The 18,631-nt window shown below is 38.1% G+C and overlaps 1 protein-coding gene across 1 annotated transcript; it reads right to left on the bottom strand.

The window, feature by feature from the left end:
* Positions 1 to 1,246: 1,246 nt before the first annotated feature.
* TMX1 (thioredoxin related transmembrane protein 1) lies at positions 1,247 to 14,870 on the bottom strand (the record flags this gene model as incomplete). The annotated part of the gene is made up of 8 exons (XM_082648094.1): positions 1,247 to 2,894; positions 5,550 to 5,616; positions 5,732 to 5,833; positions 5,932 to 5,977; positions 8,181 to 8,309; positions 10,117 to 10,162; positions 11,503 to 11,618; positions 14,623 to 14,870. 8 exons carry the CDS (start codon positions 14,868 to 14,870, stop codon positions 2,713 to 2,715), a joined length of 936 nt encoding a protein of 311 aa, XP_082504220.1. The 3' UTR covers positions 1,247 to 2,712.
* Between the last annotated feature and the right edge of the window lie 3,761 nt (positions 14,871 to 18,631).

Below are 18,631 nucleotides of genomic sequence, written 5' to 3' on the forward strand. Positions count from 1 at the left end.
TGAATCAGAATATCCTAGGTAACTTTAAAATGAGTTAAAATGTTCATTCAAAAATGTTTATCTAATCACGAGTCCAGTACTATGCCTTTTTATGCATCGGGCTCAATAAGAACACAACTGACTAGAGAGAAAACTGCTTTCAAAAGCATCATTTATGGTAATAACCTCGATTCTTTATGCAGTACCCAAAACACAAGACTGCACGTACTGAATTCTGGTATTTCTGAATATATTTGTTGCAATATCTGATAAGAGTGAAATTTTTTAATTTATATTGTAATTTCATATATAAATTGCTAAATCTGCAGTACTCGTGCTGAAAAAAAAAGCATGATTTGAAATCTTGTGGTTTCTGATTGTACCTATTTCTGCCCTAGCTCTCTGAGCCTGTTCACATGTAATGCTCAGATATCACATACTGTAGTCAGACTAAATGAATTATTACAGGAAAAGAGCACAGCTCCAATACTCAATGAATGAAGAATGTTCCCCATGGAACCTTCATTCAAACTACTGTCAGTCTTGCTCATTTAAGTATTTAGGCAATACGTGGTAGAATACTGCATTTTCTAGTGGAGTGATCAGATTTCAATACTTTAGTGCTGGAGCTGAATGACTGAGGCATCGTGGGGAGCAGCGTTCTCCAGGATGCTGATATTGCACCTTATTCCCTCCTAGATGATCTGTTGCTAAGCTGCCATGTGGAGCCCCTTTAAACCAATGCAGAAACAAAAGGGGTCTGTTAAAGGTAAAATGATCCCAATATAGTTTCTGTAAGCCTCTGGTGTGACAGAAAATTGATTATTCAGATGTCTACAGTGACAATCCTGAAGACACGCAAGATCATCTCTTTTATGAAATATCAAGTCTCTACATGTTCAGCCTACTTGTAATCTTCTGTATATATTGTTTTTAATCACTTAAAAACTTAAAACTATATTGTCATGTATACTACAAGACTAGAAAAATAGAACGCTTAATTAACGAGAAGCATTTCTCTGTCATCTCAAGTGACAGAAACAGGTGTGTATGACTCTATCCTTTTGATTACACATATCAAGTATATACACAGTGACACAAATATTCACTTGAACACTGTAAAATGCAAATTAATTAAGCATCGTTAAATATGCAACTAGAAATCACACTTGCCTTCAGCTTCAGTGAAGTGCTTAGAAAAGTTTATTTTGTGCTTAGATTATTTTTCTAAAGCATCACAAAATTACACATCCAAACTCTTCAATGGTAGAATATTTAATATTCTAAAGGAGAGGCCTTTAAAGAAAACTGTTGTACATTATGATATTGTAAGTTTAATGGATTCACACAGCAGCACAACCTAGATGAAAGGGGACATTACAGAAATTGTCTATTACCATAATGGAGAGGTGATCCATTCTAAATATTTATGCTTTTTCCCCTTCTTGTAGCTAACACAGTTTTCTACTGCTGCCGCACACATCCACCCACCCCCTCTTTTGCTGTAAGGTGAAAACTCTTCAACTCTTCAAGGAGTAAAAATATATTAAATGTCCCACCTTGCTGATACCCACCTGTGAAATAACACACAACAGAAAGTACAGTAGAATACGGAGTCTGTCTTTTCAAAAACATAAGCCTTTTATGAGTTTAAGACATCAGGCATACATTGACTTTGTAAAATCAATTAAGAACTTTCTGTATGAGGACAAATATACATTGAAAACATACACTACAAGATGCTTTTTCCTGAGTAGAATGCTAACTTTATATCAAATTAAGCTTCTGTGAATTTTCAAAATGTAAAATACCAAGGCTTTTCCACAAAATCAAGTAAAAATCAGGAATGTTCACCTTCACATCCAAAAAAAGTTCAAGTAGAGGTTCAACAAGAATGATGTAAAATCTGAAACAAGTAGCCAAGATTTTAAATTATCAGTAGATGCCTCTTCACTTTTAAGGATTCCTCAGTAAACTTCAGTTTGAAACAATTTATTAAAACATGAAAAGCATTTCCAGGAAATTATCCAATTTGGAAAATGAAAAATGTAACTCATGGTAAGAAAAATACAAATCATACACTGAACAGAGGAGAACAAAAAGGCAACCAACCTTTTATAGGAATCAAGACAACATCATGGGCTTATAAAATCTTCCTAAACATATCCTGTATTATCATATGTAGAAAACTGTAACTAAAGTAAGGTAGCTTTTATTAGTTGCATACTCTAAAGCTATGACTAAATTTTGGAATTTACCTCTAAAAGGACCTCACAGTTGTCACTGAAATACACATTTCTTGAGACAATGGGCAAAGTTCCCATTTATGGGAAATATGTTCTTTTTTTCACACAGTGAAACTGAGAAAAATTATATCAAATGAGAAATCTTTTTCTCTAAAGTAATCTCCTTAAATACCTCAATAATGCAATACTTGGGAAATGTAATTTTTCAACTCAGACTTGAAAAGGTTATTATGAAACAAACATACAGAAATCTTATTGCTTGGCACCAGATTTTTCAAAAATTAAACTACTGTTTGAACCACCATACTGTTCTCAAATCCTGATTTTTCAAATAATGCTACTTTTATTTTCTGAAGGTAGACTGTTCAACCTAATGACAATCTAGACTGAACCCTGCAATGTACAAGCAAGTCACAGTTCACTTCAAACCAAAAGAAATGATCAATCTTCTGTTTTTGTCAAAATCATATGAATATACTTGTACAAATTAACTAGATTTATCTGTGGCCAATGAAGGAGCCACAGAACGTTGTCTTATGGCATTTTGTGCAAACTCTGTGTTTATTCCTTCTTTGCTTTCAGGTTCCTCTTCTGAAACATCTTCTTCATCAGCCTCTTGTTCTTCCTCCACTTTTTTCAGAGGTTGAGAAGATTCTAGTAATAATTTTTCTTAAAGATAAAAACCAGAAATGTTCTTTTGTTGATGTATTAGAGTTGTGTTAAGAGTACAATCAAGACACAATTCATATGCCCATAAATTGCTTTGGCACTTATTTATCAATCATGTTTGGATTTCCAAAAGGAAAAAGCTATCTTCAAGAACAAGTGATACTGTAAAAATAACTGGTTTGGAAGATCCATTTTACTTACCAAATTCATTCTTATTATCCACCTATTCATAAACTGAACTGAAATTAATGAACCAGAATTAATGCTGTGCATATTGTTGTAAGAAAACAGACTGCATTAAATATAACTATCTTATATTAACTTGCTATTAAATCTTCTAGCTAAGAAGTATACTAAGACAAACTTCAATACCACCCTTGTTTCAGCTCCCAGGAGAACAGGAATCAGACACTTAAGTTGAAGGCTATTTTCCTAGCCATGTTTTTTTCAAGTGGTTTCGTAAAGATGCTTCCACTTCTCCACATATGTAATTTTATTAAGGTGTAATTACAAATAATATAAGATACATATCTTAAGTATACAGCTCAATTAATTTTTTAATATACACACACACATACATATACCCCCCCTCCCTTTGTTAATAGGGACTGTTGCTAGTTAACTTAAACTTAGAACACACACTTAGAGATGCAGAACACAGAATTTGGCCAATAAGCTTTTCTCTGTTCAGTGATCCGAGACTGTCCCTAATCCTAGGCAACCCGGAATGGAGCGGGAAGAACACGGGGGTGCAAGGTAGAAGAAATTACGGGAAGGAATTACCGTAAAGTGGACAATCTGTTGTTTGGTCTGTCTAGCATCCCTTTTCCTGTTGGGTTACCCCTTCCCTATGCTACATCCCAGGTGGCTGTGGTGGACACAAACGACAGTTTAGAGCAGTGGTTCTCCACCAGGGGTGATTCTGCCTCCTAGGGAACACTTGGCTATGTCTGAAGATATTTTTGGTTGCTACAACAGAGAGGGGTGGTGCTACTGGCAACCAGGGGGATGCTGCTGAAAATTCAATAATGTACAAAAGACAGTTCATCACGATTAAGAATTATCCAGCCCAAAAGACCAATAGTGTCAAGGTTGAGAAACCCTGGTTTACAGTGACTGTTCCAAAAAGTGAGCCCTCTATACAAGTGGAATACACCAGAATTTTTCCAAAAGATAGGTGAGTACAGGGAGAAGTATATTTCCTTCTTACTCTGGGATTATGAGCTATAGCTTTCTATAGTCATTCTATTCTCAGGACTAAAAACAGCCCAAAATGGAGCAAGCAAAGTTATAGAGAACTGAGCAATTCAGAAACATAAAAACATTTGAGCCCCAGGATCCAATCAACTCTGCCCTCAGGCTTCCTGACTATGTGAACCAATAAATTCTGATTTTGCTTAAAGTTAGACTCAGTTGGATCTTTTCCTAGCGACGCAAAATCTAAGCCAAACACACATAATGGAAAACAACTCAAAAAAATCCTGTAGCCTGCCGTAGAAGGGATAATATCACATTAAAGTATGGATTAGTATCAGCTGTGTCACAGATTACTTGAGACAAATCTGTTATTAGGTTTAAGGTTTTTGAAGCAAAATAAATATAAAAGGTACATTCAGTGACTTAATTGTCTTTTAAGTAATCTGTGCTTATTATATTTTTTCCTACAGGTCAGTGACCCTTGATGGATAAAATTATTCCCTCCCCTACCTGTGTTCTTCTTAGCATCAATGCAACTATCTAAGAAATTTTTTAAAAACCCTATCAGTTGTTCGACAGACAAGGAATACTGTAAATGCAATCTCCACTGATTTCATTTCAGGAGTTCTGACCTCAGTTTAAGTCCTAAGTCACGAAATACAACAGAAATGTCAGGCCAAAAGTCTGGTTTAGGTTCTACTCTCAGCTCTGTCATTTCTGTGTGAACTTGGAAACACAGTTCATCTCTCTCAGCTTTAGTTTCCTCAACCACAAAATGGGAAGAGTATCACTTATGCAGTCTACTTAAAGAGCTGCTGAAAAGCAAATGGGACGACAGAAAGTGAAAGCTCTTTACAAACAGCAAATAAGAGGGCCTTCATAACAGTACGATTTTCAAGATTAAAAATAAATGATTGGTAGGTAATCCTATTAAGATAAACAGCAGTGAATATTCTAATTCTATAAACCCATCGTGTAGTAAAATACAATGGCAATGAGAATCCTCAAGCAGCTACAGGATTTGCTTTTCCCAATAACCTAACAGAAAAACTCAGACTTGACCAGCATACAAAGAAAAAGCTTCAAATGTGGTCACTATACCAATGAAAAGACTTCAAGAGTGGAATATATTCAACTTTTTTTGACCCAAGTATATTCAAATGGATCCATGAATATCATGGAATTTTCAAACAAATTGACATCAGGTCAATGGTTATCAAATATCTATAAGTTATATGCAGTGTTAAAATTCTCCACACTATAAAAACCAAAAAAAAAACTATGTTTCTAAATCCAATGGGCTGTCATTCTTACATGAAATATACATCCCTCTTCCCCCACCACTCCATATTTAGAAACCTAAGCTAGAAAGGCAACCTGTTTTATGTGTGATTGTGTTTATTACAGAAATCAATGGGATTATAGTGAATAAAAATAAACATTTAAAAATATACTTACTGGAAGGGTATGGCTGTGGTCTGCGCCTTTTTGAAGGACAAAGGCAATCTGCCACAAATATCATGCACTGCAAAAATAAACAGAAGAAGTATGAATGTACAATATAAAGCCAGTGGAACTATATTGAATTATGAAATTCTAAAATATTTTTCTTCCCAGTACTCTGAAAATGAAGTGCTTACAAGTCCTAATAATAGTCCCGAAAGCAGAGTTGCTAAAGCAAACACTGTATATGATCCCCAAACCGGTAATCCAAGGTCTTCAATAAAATAGTTATGGTAAGTCTAAAATCAAAAGAAAAAAATAAACTAAAAACATGGTCATTTCTTAAAAAGTGACAATGTCAAAATGTTTAAAATAGAAATAAAATTTTAGCCCATACCCTGATCCACATAGACAGCTGAAAGAGTGCTGACATACTACTCATCCTAAAATAAAGAGACAAGTGAAAAACTGAATCAGATACACAGCTTTGAAGTAGAATACATGTGTGTTACCTATATCTTCTATTTTTCACTCTATAACTTCCCCAACACAACAGATTTTATTGCTGATGTTACTCAAGATTAGTGATACATCAGTGATTTCAAGCCCATAATAAGAAGGCTTATTAATGGAAATTAACAGTTTCTGAATTTTTGCCACTATGTGATATCCTCATAAACAAAACACTTGATCATTTTTTTTTTCCTTTTCTCCTATTGTTTTGACTATAACCTTTCACCTGATGATTCCTCCAATATACTATGAGTACAGGTTACAAGCTCTATGGAACAAACTGGTTTGAAGTTAGGCACACTGTAAGCAAATGGCAACTCTTATTCACCCTTAAAATCTTCCAAAGAAGTAGAGAAGGGAGCCTGAAGGAAGACTGGGAGCACTTGCTGAGTTGATCCTTCCCACCTAAGCATTACCCTCCTTTTGTATTAAAATTAAACTTACAACAGCATTAGTTTGATATAGTTTAATGATATACAAAATAATCACACAAGAAATAAATGCTAAGTTACCATATAAGTAAAACGGTAAAAGTAAAAAGAACAATTTTCACATAATTAAACCCAAGTAGCTTTGATGGGCAGTTAGAAAAGAGGCCTGCTCCAAAACTTAGCTTTGTGGGTTCCCTCTAGCAGAAGTGGGGCCACTTACACATAAACTAATTCACACACAAGCCAGAGGTCCTGCATGCAGGATGGCCTAATCCAATCACTGATCGCTGGGTGGATGAACCTGCCAAGCTGACCCTGGGAGCGCCTCTTACTCAGTCTACCAATAAAAAAGGTATGGACTGCTGTCCGGAGGAGTCAGCGGAGACTTACAAGCGACCCCCACTTCCTCGACCAGAGAGGGGAAGAATCATTTATGACATGAGATTTCAAACAAAAATCAGTTACATTTTCAGTCCAACACAGACAGGTACATTAACCATGTTGCTTCTGTTCTTTAAAACACAAAATAGGAATAGGAACAAGGAACTGAAACATGAATCACTGTGTTGTCTCACTGTAGTCTGTGCTGATTAGATTCTATCAGGAAGAGCAGGTGCCTTATTTGGGTTGGGCATGGTGGCTCAGTGGGGGAATTCTGACAGTTCAATTCAGAGGTGTAAGGAAAAGGTCCTAAAGATGAACTTTCTTTTTCAAAATACTGCTTAGGGATGATCATGCCCCCACTCCCAGATCCAGAGCATTATCGCTTACACTCTCCATCCTCCAAAGGCAAGTGTGGTAAGAGGACAGGAAGAGACAGCTTAGCCACACCAGGATGAGCCCATGGTGGCCTCAGCAAAACTCAGTATTCCCAGAGGTCTCTCAAAGGACCCGTGAGGCCTTGCTCCCCAAGAAAGATTCAGAAAATGTGCTAGTTATGCCCAATCCTACTGCTCCATAGCAAGCTGCTCTGGAGAAATGTACCCTCTACCTACATATAAAGCTCAGTGGTTAGTCATGTCATTAGGCTCATTGTTCATCCATATTATTCGTACAAAAAGCTATCAGACAGGTGGAATAATTCAATCACACTAAATCAAGAACTTAAATCTAAAGGTAGCATGAGTAGGCATATGGTTGAGGCTTCTCATCCAAATGCTAAGCTCAAATGATAGGGATTTCTCTGGTGGTCCAGTGGTTAAAACTCCACACTCCCAATGCAGGGGCCCTGGATTTGATCCCTGGTCAGGGAACTAGATCCCGTGTGCCGCAACTAAGAGCCCATATGCCTCAACTAAAGATGCCACACACCGCAACTAAGACCTGGCACAGCCAAATAAATAAATATTTAAAAAAACAAAACCAAAAACAAACAAAAAACCCCTCAAATGATAGTTTTACCTATTGTATCGCTCACACTCTTAGGGGGATTTATTAGGTTTTGATGATACAAATGACCGTATTTACAGAACTAAAATATTCCTAAAAAGACTTAATTCTATAGAAAGCCTCCTTCTACATTAACAAGGATCACAGTATCCACTGGACTTAGAAGATAAAGTCAAACTGAAAATATCACATAGTAAATCTGAACATATCTTAAGAGTCCTAGAATTAAAACTAAGTAAATATGCTTTATTTACATGAAATATATGTCCCAATTAATCCTGAAATAAATAAGAGAAAAACCCCTCATACTTACAAAACAGAACCTGGACCAACCCATGATGAAACAGGTTCAATACTCTTCCACTCTTTTTCACTTATAAAGTTTATGAAGTCCTTCTTAGTCCTTGGGCCCTGATAGCGCCTAAATTCACCATTTTTACAACTAAAGATCACAAGTAAATATTAATCAGCACCAAATAAATAAACTTTGTTTTGCTATTTCTATAACCCCATTTTACAATCAATCCTAATCTTCAAAATCATCAGCAATGCAGAAGTAGCAAATTACACTAATTACCTACCCTTGACATCTTAGCCCCAAATTTAATTAAACACTGAGGTTATACTTTTAAACAATCGTAAGTCTTAAGACTGTTATTGTTACTCTTCCAAATAATAAAACTATGAAACACAGTAAGTAATTATATGTCAATTATGTCTCAATAAAAAACTGGGGAGAAAAAGAAACGCAGTACGTAGATATATCTCAGAAAATTACTTTTAAGCCACAATACACACATTAAAGAGATGACTTCATGAAAAAGCAGTTAGAATCGCGTCTGACATTTATTATTTATTAGCTATTGTTAAAGAACTTTCACAGCCATCATGGTTTAAGTCGCTGGAGGCATCTGATGCAGTGACATTCGGCTTTGCGTTCTTCCTGACACCCACCTCCTCCTTCCCATTCCTAATGCATGGAGCTCTGTCATAGGATCGTAAGTGCTCTCCCTGTTCCCACATCTTCACCATTTCTAAATTACCTTAAATAATACTGCCAGTCTAACTCTACTCAATTAACACTTCAATTTTTATCACTTTAAGCGCAAAAACTTTCCATAGCTCCCCACTACCTACAGTAAGATCAGAGGATCCTTTATCCACCCAGAGCCAAAGACAACAAGGAAGCCCCCACTCAAAAACCCAAAGTTTTGCGGAGAAAATGACATTTGAGCTGTTTTTGAAGGATAGGTAGGATTTCAGCAGGCAGAAATTAGGGGAATGAGCATGATAAACAACGTTACTAAAAGAAAAAAGCAGGAAATTCCAGAAAATTTCAGGGGGTGTTAAGACAAGGGGGAGACTGACTAGCCAGTTTAGGGGCATGTGGAGAAAAGGACTGAGTAAAAACGGAGAGAAGCACTTACAGAGACAGAGAAGAGACATTTAAACATATACAAAGGGAGTCGTGGCAAATAAAAAGGTACAGGGAAACAGATACAAACATGAAAAAAAGACAAGGAAAATCAAGATACACACAGAACCGCCAACTTCTTGTTTGTGTAACTTTTAAGTGAAGGAGAGAAGTGCCTCCTGGCATTCAACCCACCAGCTAGATGAACATTAAGGTTCAGGGCAGATACAGAGATTTAAGATTTCTTATGGCCAGTTCAGAAGATAAAGACAAACTAAAAAACCTGACACTGAACACTACATAATCTTGTTTATTCTGACTTAACAACCATTTCACCTACCACTGTCCCCAAGGCTGAGCTACAGCACTTTCTAATAGCTGATGTTTGAACATACCATGATCCTAATTATAACTGTTTATGAGACTGTTCTCAGGATGGAATGCTTACTCTGCACTCTTGAAAAAATGCTACCTCCAAAGTTGAGTTTAAACCGCATATTCTCCAGGAACCAGTCCAAAGCAGCGATTTTTTTCCTTACCAAATTTCCTACAGTACTTACCACAACTCTGCGCTCATAATCACTTACTAGCTGAATGGTATCACACCATTTCTCGTGCACATCATCTTCTAAAACAATTACAAATCTTTGGGATCACAGATTGTTTCATGCATCATTCATCTATCTAAAGGCACCTAGAATGGCACTAAGCAAAGTAAGCCTTCTAGTAAACTTATTGAATAGAATGTTCTTTAAACATGATCTAGGCTGGAGGTCTACTATTTTGATTACACTATGATGCATCTTTCATAACTACAGAATCTTCAAATACTTACTGATAAACAGTAGGAAGAGCACTTATGATAAATCGTCCGCTTAGTCCTACAAATGATAAAGAAAGATTAGAAATAAATACAAGAAAGAACACACAGCAGGTTTTATATGGGCCAATCACTTACCACTTAAAAGCTGACTCTGAATTACTTGAATACTAATAGGCAAAGAATATGAAATTATACCTAAAAATAGTTGAGCTCTGTAATATAAACAATGAAAGAAATTCCAATTACGTACTTAAAGCAACTGAAAAAAAACTCTACTATACATTATCTCCATTTAAAAGTATGTAAAATCTGAATATTGAAGACATTTGTGAATATATACGTATAAACATTTGGTCAATTATACTACTATAAGATTACTAGCTGAGTCATGGGACAGCACAATATAACTGTGGTCTTAGGTCTAAAATCAAATGAAACTGCATTTGATAATCAAAAAGCAAACACAGAGTTTCTAAGGTATTGTTAAAAATGGAAAATATTATGAATCTTCCAAAAGGTGGGCAATAACAGCATCAGCTAACATTATCAACCATGTGTTAAACACTAAAATAACTAAGAACCAATCTATGACTCAGTTTTATGATCTGTAAAACGGGGATACTATCTACCCCACAACGTTGTATAAGGACTACATAATAAATGCAAAACACTTGGAGCAGTACCTGTAACAGTAAGTGCTCACCAAATATTAGCGATTATTACCATTTGGGATGGGGCAGAATCAAGAATCCAGGTTTACTGTGACCAAGAACAGGTAAGAAGAAGCATCTGTAAGGGCAGGGCCTGACACTTCTCCAGGGGGCCAAGTCAGGAGGCCACAACCACGAGGGCTTTGTAATTAACAGCCAATGTTCTCAAATCTCAGTTAAAGGATTAAATTTGAAATCCAATTGCAGAGATTTAGACGACTCACACAGGGAATGTGACCTTGACTCTACAAAGAACCTCAACCACATGCTCCTTATTCTGAAGCTTGGTACAGATGCAAATGCTGGGTTAACCAATGTCCACCTGAGCCACAATGTTCTAGGGCTTCTCACAGACGTCTTACATACTAGTCTGGGGCCTGAGATGCAAAGGAAAAAAGATCACAGGCAGTTATGTGAGGGAAGAGTGGGGGGAGGGAGATGTCTCCAAGGTCCCTTAGAGCAATAGAGAAAAGAAGTAAGCTGCCATACCCAACCAGGGAATCCACTTTCTGCGGCACTTCACACTGAGCCCCCATCAGGGAGGTGGGTAAGTCAGCCTAACCAGCTGAAGACAGTTCTGTTTTTAAAAACTAGTGAAAGGTAGAGTTAAGATCATGCAATGTGGAAAACAGACCAACAGATCATCCCAATCTGCAACGAAACAAAATTAACCAAAGACTTACAGTACCTGGCTGCTCTGTGACATCTACTTTTGCAACATTAACCTCAAGATCTTCTCCCCATTCGGCAAAACTTTCCCATTCTGGTTGAAGATTCTGACAAGCAGGACACCATGGAGCATAACTAAGAAATAGTTTTTAAAAAAGTTAAACACTCTAATATGATCATATTGGGATAAAAATTCTAAAATGTGTAACTTGTGAAGAATATTTTATACTAAAAACAAGATAGCAAAGTGGTTAATTTTGTGAAGATGAAAAGGTTTTAAGTGTGAGTCGAACACTCTGGAAATCAAGAACTATGAATTGATAATGCTAATCACAGAAAAGTAATTCTGAGAATAAGTTTTTAAGACACAAGGCCTTTTTCAAGTGCAAAACAGCTCTTTAAAAACCTTTGGGGGCTTCCCTGGTGGCGCAGTGGCTGAGAGTCCGCCTGCCGATGCAGGGAACATGGGTTCAGGGGACACGGGTTCGTGCCCCAGTCCGGGGAGATCCCACATGCCGCGGAGCGGCACGTCCGGAGCCTGTGCTCTGCAACGGGAGAGGCCACAACAGCGAGAGGCCCGCGTACAGCAAAAAAAAAAAAAAAAAAAACCTTTGGATTTCTTTTATTATAAGGTGGGCAGAAAGCTCAAAGCCAAATTTGGAGTTCATCAGTTTTAACAATGGTATGTGCAGGAGTCACAAGTGCCAAGGTGCTAGTAAAAAAAGAGGAAGCACCCACGGCTGTGGTGAACAGGAAACACGTGCCTCATCTTAAGGAAGGAAACACTACATAGCTTGACAGGTCCAGGACAGCTGGCCCAGTGCAGCAGGCTATTCCAATTTAAAAGGAGCTGAAAATCTGCATTTTTATGTAAAAATGCTACCTCAAAACTTAACCCAGACACAAACACGAGGCCGGCCAAATGAAATTCTCTGCCCAGACCTTGGTCAATCTCGGGTTTATAAATCTGTGGCCAAGCATATTAGCATTTTAATTACTCTTCTGGTATTCATTCTTAAAAGGCCCTGAATCTTTCCTAGGATTTGATTTTTCCCATTTTATTGTATATTATCTCATAATTTACCTCAGTTTTTTTTAATGGAACCAGGAAGAATAAAGCCTGTACCTGTTAAACACAAGAGTAGAGTTTCTGTACTTCATTCTATTTTCTTGACTTATTTTATGAAAATAAAATTCCTAAAAGTAATATGCATTGTGGAACAAGACTAGTACCATACACAAAAGCCAAAGTCCGTAACAATAAATTGAATTACAATGAAAATATCTCTGTAACATAACTCCTGATCAGGGCAGATTTAATGCAGATAACTAACTTGTAGTAAGAGCTGACTATCATTAGAAATACTAGATCCTTTTTCAAGTTTCTTTTGTTTCTTCGGTGCTTTTTAGAGACAACTTCATATTCAGTAGGCTAGCGGAAAAAATACTACGGTATGCTCTTAATTTCATACAGATGCTCTAATTCAAATCCCCAAATACTTCACTTCTGACTACTGTATTGATATAGTTTGATCAAATGAGTTAATAAAAATCTCCTTGAGTAATACTTGATTTAATTTGCATAAAAGTTCATAATCACAATTGTTCAACACATTATTTATGAAACTGTGAATATTTTATGGGCACTATCTAAAACAAGGTACTGAGGACAATGAAACCCAAATGCTGTCCCTGGTTATATTTCCTCTCCCCTGCACCTTCAATGGTGCCTGAAAATTCATTTCACTGAGTTACAGATTATATGCATACTATATAAACATTTCCCCTATTGTATCCTGCATACAGATGTTCTATGCCTTGTTTGACTTTATGACTCAGGAGTTACTGATGTGACCTTGTGGGTTCTCCCTTGGGGATGTCCACCTCCACCTCCCTCCTTAACTGGCAACCCAACCACCCAGAAAAACACCCGCCTGAACCCTGTTAAGGAAGGGGGTTATTCTAACAACATCTACATGTCTACTCTGTGTTAGTTTCTGGAGACAAAAAGAAAGCCACTATGGCAATACCTGGACATATTAATTAAAGCTTTTAGATATGTCTCTCATCTGTAAAATGCGGGAAATAATACCTATCTTATATAATTTGTAAAGAATTAAATATGATAACGTATGTAAAGAGCTTAGAAGTGTTTAGTACAGTTAACAGTCAGTAATGGTGTTTTTTACTAATGAATAATGACTAGTACCACTAATAATACTGCCACCACGATCACCACCACCACCAATTTAGTGACTAAAGCAAAGGCAGACAGTTTATTATCTACCGATGCAGAAGGGACGTTATTATAACGGAATCACCACAGACACATGGTTTTATCTGAACAATAAGTGACGAACTGACGCTCTTTTAAGAGTTTATAATCACACTCATACATTAATTTTTTTAATGCAATACCATTTAGAGAGGCATAAGAGTAATAACCCAAAACATTCAGTACTTTGCAAAAACACACACACAAAAGAAAAATGAAACGTGGGCAAAGAAAAAAACAACAAATGATAAAGGGAACGCAGATGTTTAAATAACGCAACTTGAATTTACTCGGCATTTACAATAAAAATATGCCTAATCCATAAAATAACATTTAAAATAAACTAAAAGAGTCTCAAATTCTAACACTGTAAGTGGACTACTTTTTAAGGATAATGAGACAAAAAGAGAGGAGAGGTTCACTCAGTTTCCTCCTTTGTAGAGTTTGGTGAAATAAGTCTGTTAAGTCTGTGAAGACTCATTCCAAAATGAATAATTGTATAGGAACTAGACAGACCAACCACCCTCAACCCCAAAGCCATGAAGAAAGAGAATTCAAAGCTGAAAGTAACCTCACAGGCGCACCTCAGTCCTAGCAACCGAACTAGGGTGCACACTTTAGAAGAAACTTAACAGAGTATCCCCTGGTCAGAAACGAGGAGGGGGTGGGACCACGGCTGCGGAGGATCCCAAGAGGAGTTAGGGGATCGCGAGGAGTCGGGGGCTCCCGCCCCGCGCCTCAGAGTCGCAGTCCCGGGTAGTCTGGGACTCGCATGAGACGAACGGGGATGAAATCGGGCGTCCAGACTTGGAACTAGGACCCCAGCCCCCCGAGGGGGCCCCGAGACCACCGCCCCGCACTCACAATTCTATCATCCACTCTCCTTCCAGCAACTCTCTCCAGTTCTCGTCCGTGATGATCCGCACGTCGCTCCGCCGCCCGTGGGTCCAGGGAGCCCCCCAAAGCAACAGCAGCAGCACTGCCACGGGGATCCTGAGACTCCCGGAGGGCGCCATGTCGGCCGCTCGCCCACCCACAACGAGCGCGGCCGCCCTCACTTCGCGAAGCGGCTCTGCACTTCCGCCCGCGCGGGCTGATCGGCTCGTGCGCATGAGCGCGGCGACGCTCGCGCGCGCGCGCGCCTTGAGAACTCTCAATGCGCATGACGAAGCCAGGTCCTAGTGGGTTGGTGGAGCAGAGAAAAAGGGAGCGCTCCTGTTCCCTAGTGCGCATGACAGAAAAGGGGTCTCTCGTCCTGTCTTCTGCTACGCTCTAAACCGTTTTGGAGGAAGAGTGAACGGAGGGCGTGGTATGGAAAGTGGGGCGGGACTTCGGAGAGGAACGGCTTAAAAATTTGCCTCAGGATTTTGGCGCCGAATGATTGGCATTTATACTTAACGAAGGCAGTGGGTAAGTTTACACTAAAGCAGTTTCCAGTTAAATGCCCGTCAGAGTTTTCTTTTGTTTCCTTTGAAAATTTTTGTTGGGAAGCTAATGGATGTTTATGAGTCCGAATATTGGTTTACTTCTGGGGGATTACAGACTGTAAAGGGGTACAAGAGAACCTTATGGGTTCACTTTGTATTCTGTATCTTGGTCTGAACAATGCTTACACAGGTCATACCTAAAAAACCATTGAGACTGTATAGCTCAGGGAACTCAGTGCTCTGTGGTGACTTAAATGGGAAGGAAATCCAAAAAAAGAGAGGATATATGTATACTTATAGCTGATTCACTTTGCTGTACAGCAGAAACTAACACAACATTGTAAAGCAACTATACTCCAATAAAAATTAATTTAATCAAAAAACACACACAAAAACATTGAGCTGTACGTGTTTAGTGCACTTAGGATGTGTATTATGCACTTTAGGATGTATATGATGCCTCAGTTTTTTGTAATGCAGTAGTTACAGAGATGCTAAATCAGAAATTCAAAATGGAACAAGACGCAGGCTTGTAACGAATATTTAAGGGGTTTTTTCCTCAAGCATTTGTAAATACAAATGCAAATCAAAATGTGCAGTCTTTAGAAAGTATTAATCAGTCAAATGAAAATAGTTGCCATTACACCTCCTCACTTCACATTCTCTCCTAAACTCAATCCAGTTGGCTGATTTCCCCACCCCTTCGCTGAAATGCCCTTTCTAGGACACTAGTAATCTGCGTGTTAACATTATTTTTACTTGACTGCCAGCAGCATTCTGTCACCACACCCTTCTTGAAAGGCACGGTGTGGTGCCTCACTTGCTTTTTTTTCTCCTCACTAGCTGCTCCTTCTGAAATTCTTGGCCGTCCTCTCGTACTTGACTTCCAGACATTGGCTTTCCCCAGGATGCTGTACTGGCCCCCCTCCTCTTCATATCCACATGCTCCTCCAGATAACCTCAATTCTGGCTTTAAAAGCTATCAATATGCCTGTCATTCCAGCCCTGACCTTTCTGGGAACTTCAGACATGTATGTGGTTAAAAAACAAAAGTCAACCAAGTAAATTTAAAGATCTGATTGTCTTGGGACTTCCATGGCGGTCCAGTGGTTAAGACTTCGCCTTCCAATGCAGGGGGTGCAAGTTCGATCCCTGGTTGGGGAGCTAAGATCCCACATGCTTGTGGCCAAAATATCAAAACAAAAAACAGAAGCAGTATTGTAACAAATTCAATAAAGACTTTAAAAATGGTCAACATCAAAAAAAATCTTAAAAAAAAAGATCTCATTGTCTTTATTTGGTGATTCATGAATCAGGCAGCATCCCATCTAGCAACTAGAAGGGCTCTCCTAGAGGTTATACAGAATGGAAGGCTTTTATAGGAAGAAGGGTGAGGTAAGGGAGTTATTAGCAAAAGAAAATAAAATTATTTTTTAGGCCTTTTTAGGAGAGGAGAACTGGCAAGGGTTTTATCATGAGATTGCCTCTTCTTTAAGTCTGGATTTGCTCTCATGGGGGGCAAATTACTCCATTTTAAGACTGTTATTTCTTTTTTAACAATATTCAACCCGTGGCTGGACAACTCTTGGATATCTAATAGGTAGCTTAAACATAACAGCATCAAAAAATAAAATTCTTGATTCTCCCTCTCCTGGTTTTCCATCTCAGTTAAGAGCCCCAAGGTCCATCTGGTTGCTCAAGACAAAAATTTACATTTTAATTCTTCATTATTGTTCTCTCTTTTCACCCCCTCTTCATGTACTCCATCAGCAAGTCCCATGAACTCTACCTTCTCTAATTTCCATCTCCACAGCCAATACCCTAGTCCAAGTTTCTATCATCTCTTGCCTCGACAATAATAGATTCCTAACTGATCAGCCTGTGTCCTCTCTTTTGCTTCTCTAAATAAGATCTAGCAATTTCTCCTTAAAACCCTCCAAGAAGTTCCCACTGCACTAAACATTAAAACCAAACTCCTTAAACTCATTACTATGGCTTAAAAAGTCCTACATGATCTGACATCTGCCTAACTGCTACCTCGTGTAGTACTGGCTCTCCTCCTCCCTACCCTGCTACACTCCAGGGGGTCCCTGAATAAATCAAATTCATTCTCACACTAGAGAATTTGCATTAGCTGTTCCCTCTGCCTACACTACTTCCCCGCCAGTCTTCACATCACTCCTTTATTTTTTTTTCTAATATCACTAGACCATCAGTACTTTATTAATATTTTTTTAACATCTTTATTGGAGTATAATTGCTTTACAATGGTGTGTTAGTTTCTGCTTTATAACAAAGTGAATCAGTTATACATATACATATGTTCCCATATCTCTTTCCTCTTGCGTCTCCCTCCCTCCTACCCTCCCTATCCCACCCCTCTAGGTGGTCACAAAGCACCGAGCTGATCTCCCTGTGCTATGCGGCTGCTTCCCACTAGCTATCTATTTTACGTTTGGTAGTGTATATATGTCCATGCTACTCTCTCGCTTTATCACAGCTTACCCTTCCCCCTCCCCATATCCTCAAGTCCATTCTCTAGTAGGTCTGTGTCTTTATTCCCATCTTGCCCCTAGGTTCTTCATGACCATTTTAAATGGAATATTTTAATACATGGTCCTTTGTGACTAACTTCTTTTATTTAGCATAATGTATTCAAAGTTTGTACATGTTGTAGCATGTATCAGTACTTCATTTCTGTTTATTGCTGAGTCACATTCCATTTTATGAATATATCTGTTTATCCATTCATCAGTTGATGGACATTTGTTCTGCTCTTTGGCTGTTTATGAGTAATGCTACTATCAACATTCACAAGTTTTTGCAGGAACATAATGTTCTCATTTCTCCTGGGTACACACCTTGAAATGGAAATGCTTGTGGTGTAGTATCTAAGAAAGTGACTATTGCCCAATCCAGGGTAACCGATGTTTTTTATCTAAGAGTTTTATAGTTTTATCTCATACATTTGTGTCTTTGATCCATTTTGAGTTAATTTTTATGTATGGTGTGGGATAGGGGGTCCAACTTCATTCCATAGCATGTGGATAGCCAGTTGTCCCAACACCATTTGTTGAAAAGACTATTCTTTCACCATTGAATGGTCTTGGCACCCTTGTCAAAAATCAGTTGGCCATAGATGTTCGAGGGGGGTTATTTTTCCCCTGACTTTTCAGTTCTATTCCATTGATCTGTGTGTCTCTCTTGATACCAATAGCACACTCTCTTTGTTACTTTAGTTTTGAAATTGGGAAGTATGAGTCTTCCAACTATGTTCTTTTTCAAGATTATTTTACCTATTCCGGGACCCTTGATTTTCCATATAAATTTTAAAATCAGCTTGTCAATTTCTATTAAAAAGTATGTGGGGATTTTGCAAGAGAATGCGTTAAATCTGTAGAACAAATTGGGGAGTATTGCCCTTTTAACAATATTAAGCCTTCCAG

This window comes from Grampus griseus (assembly GCF_964374135.1).
Source record: "Grampus griseus genome assembly, chromosome: 2".
NCBI lineage: Eukaryota > Metazoa > Chordata > Mammalia > Artiodactyla > Delphinidae > Grampus > Grampus griseus.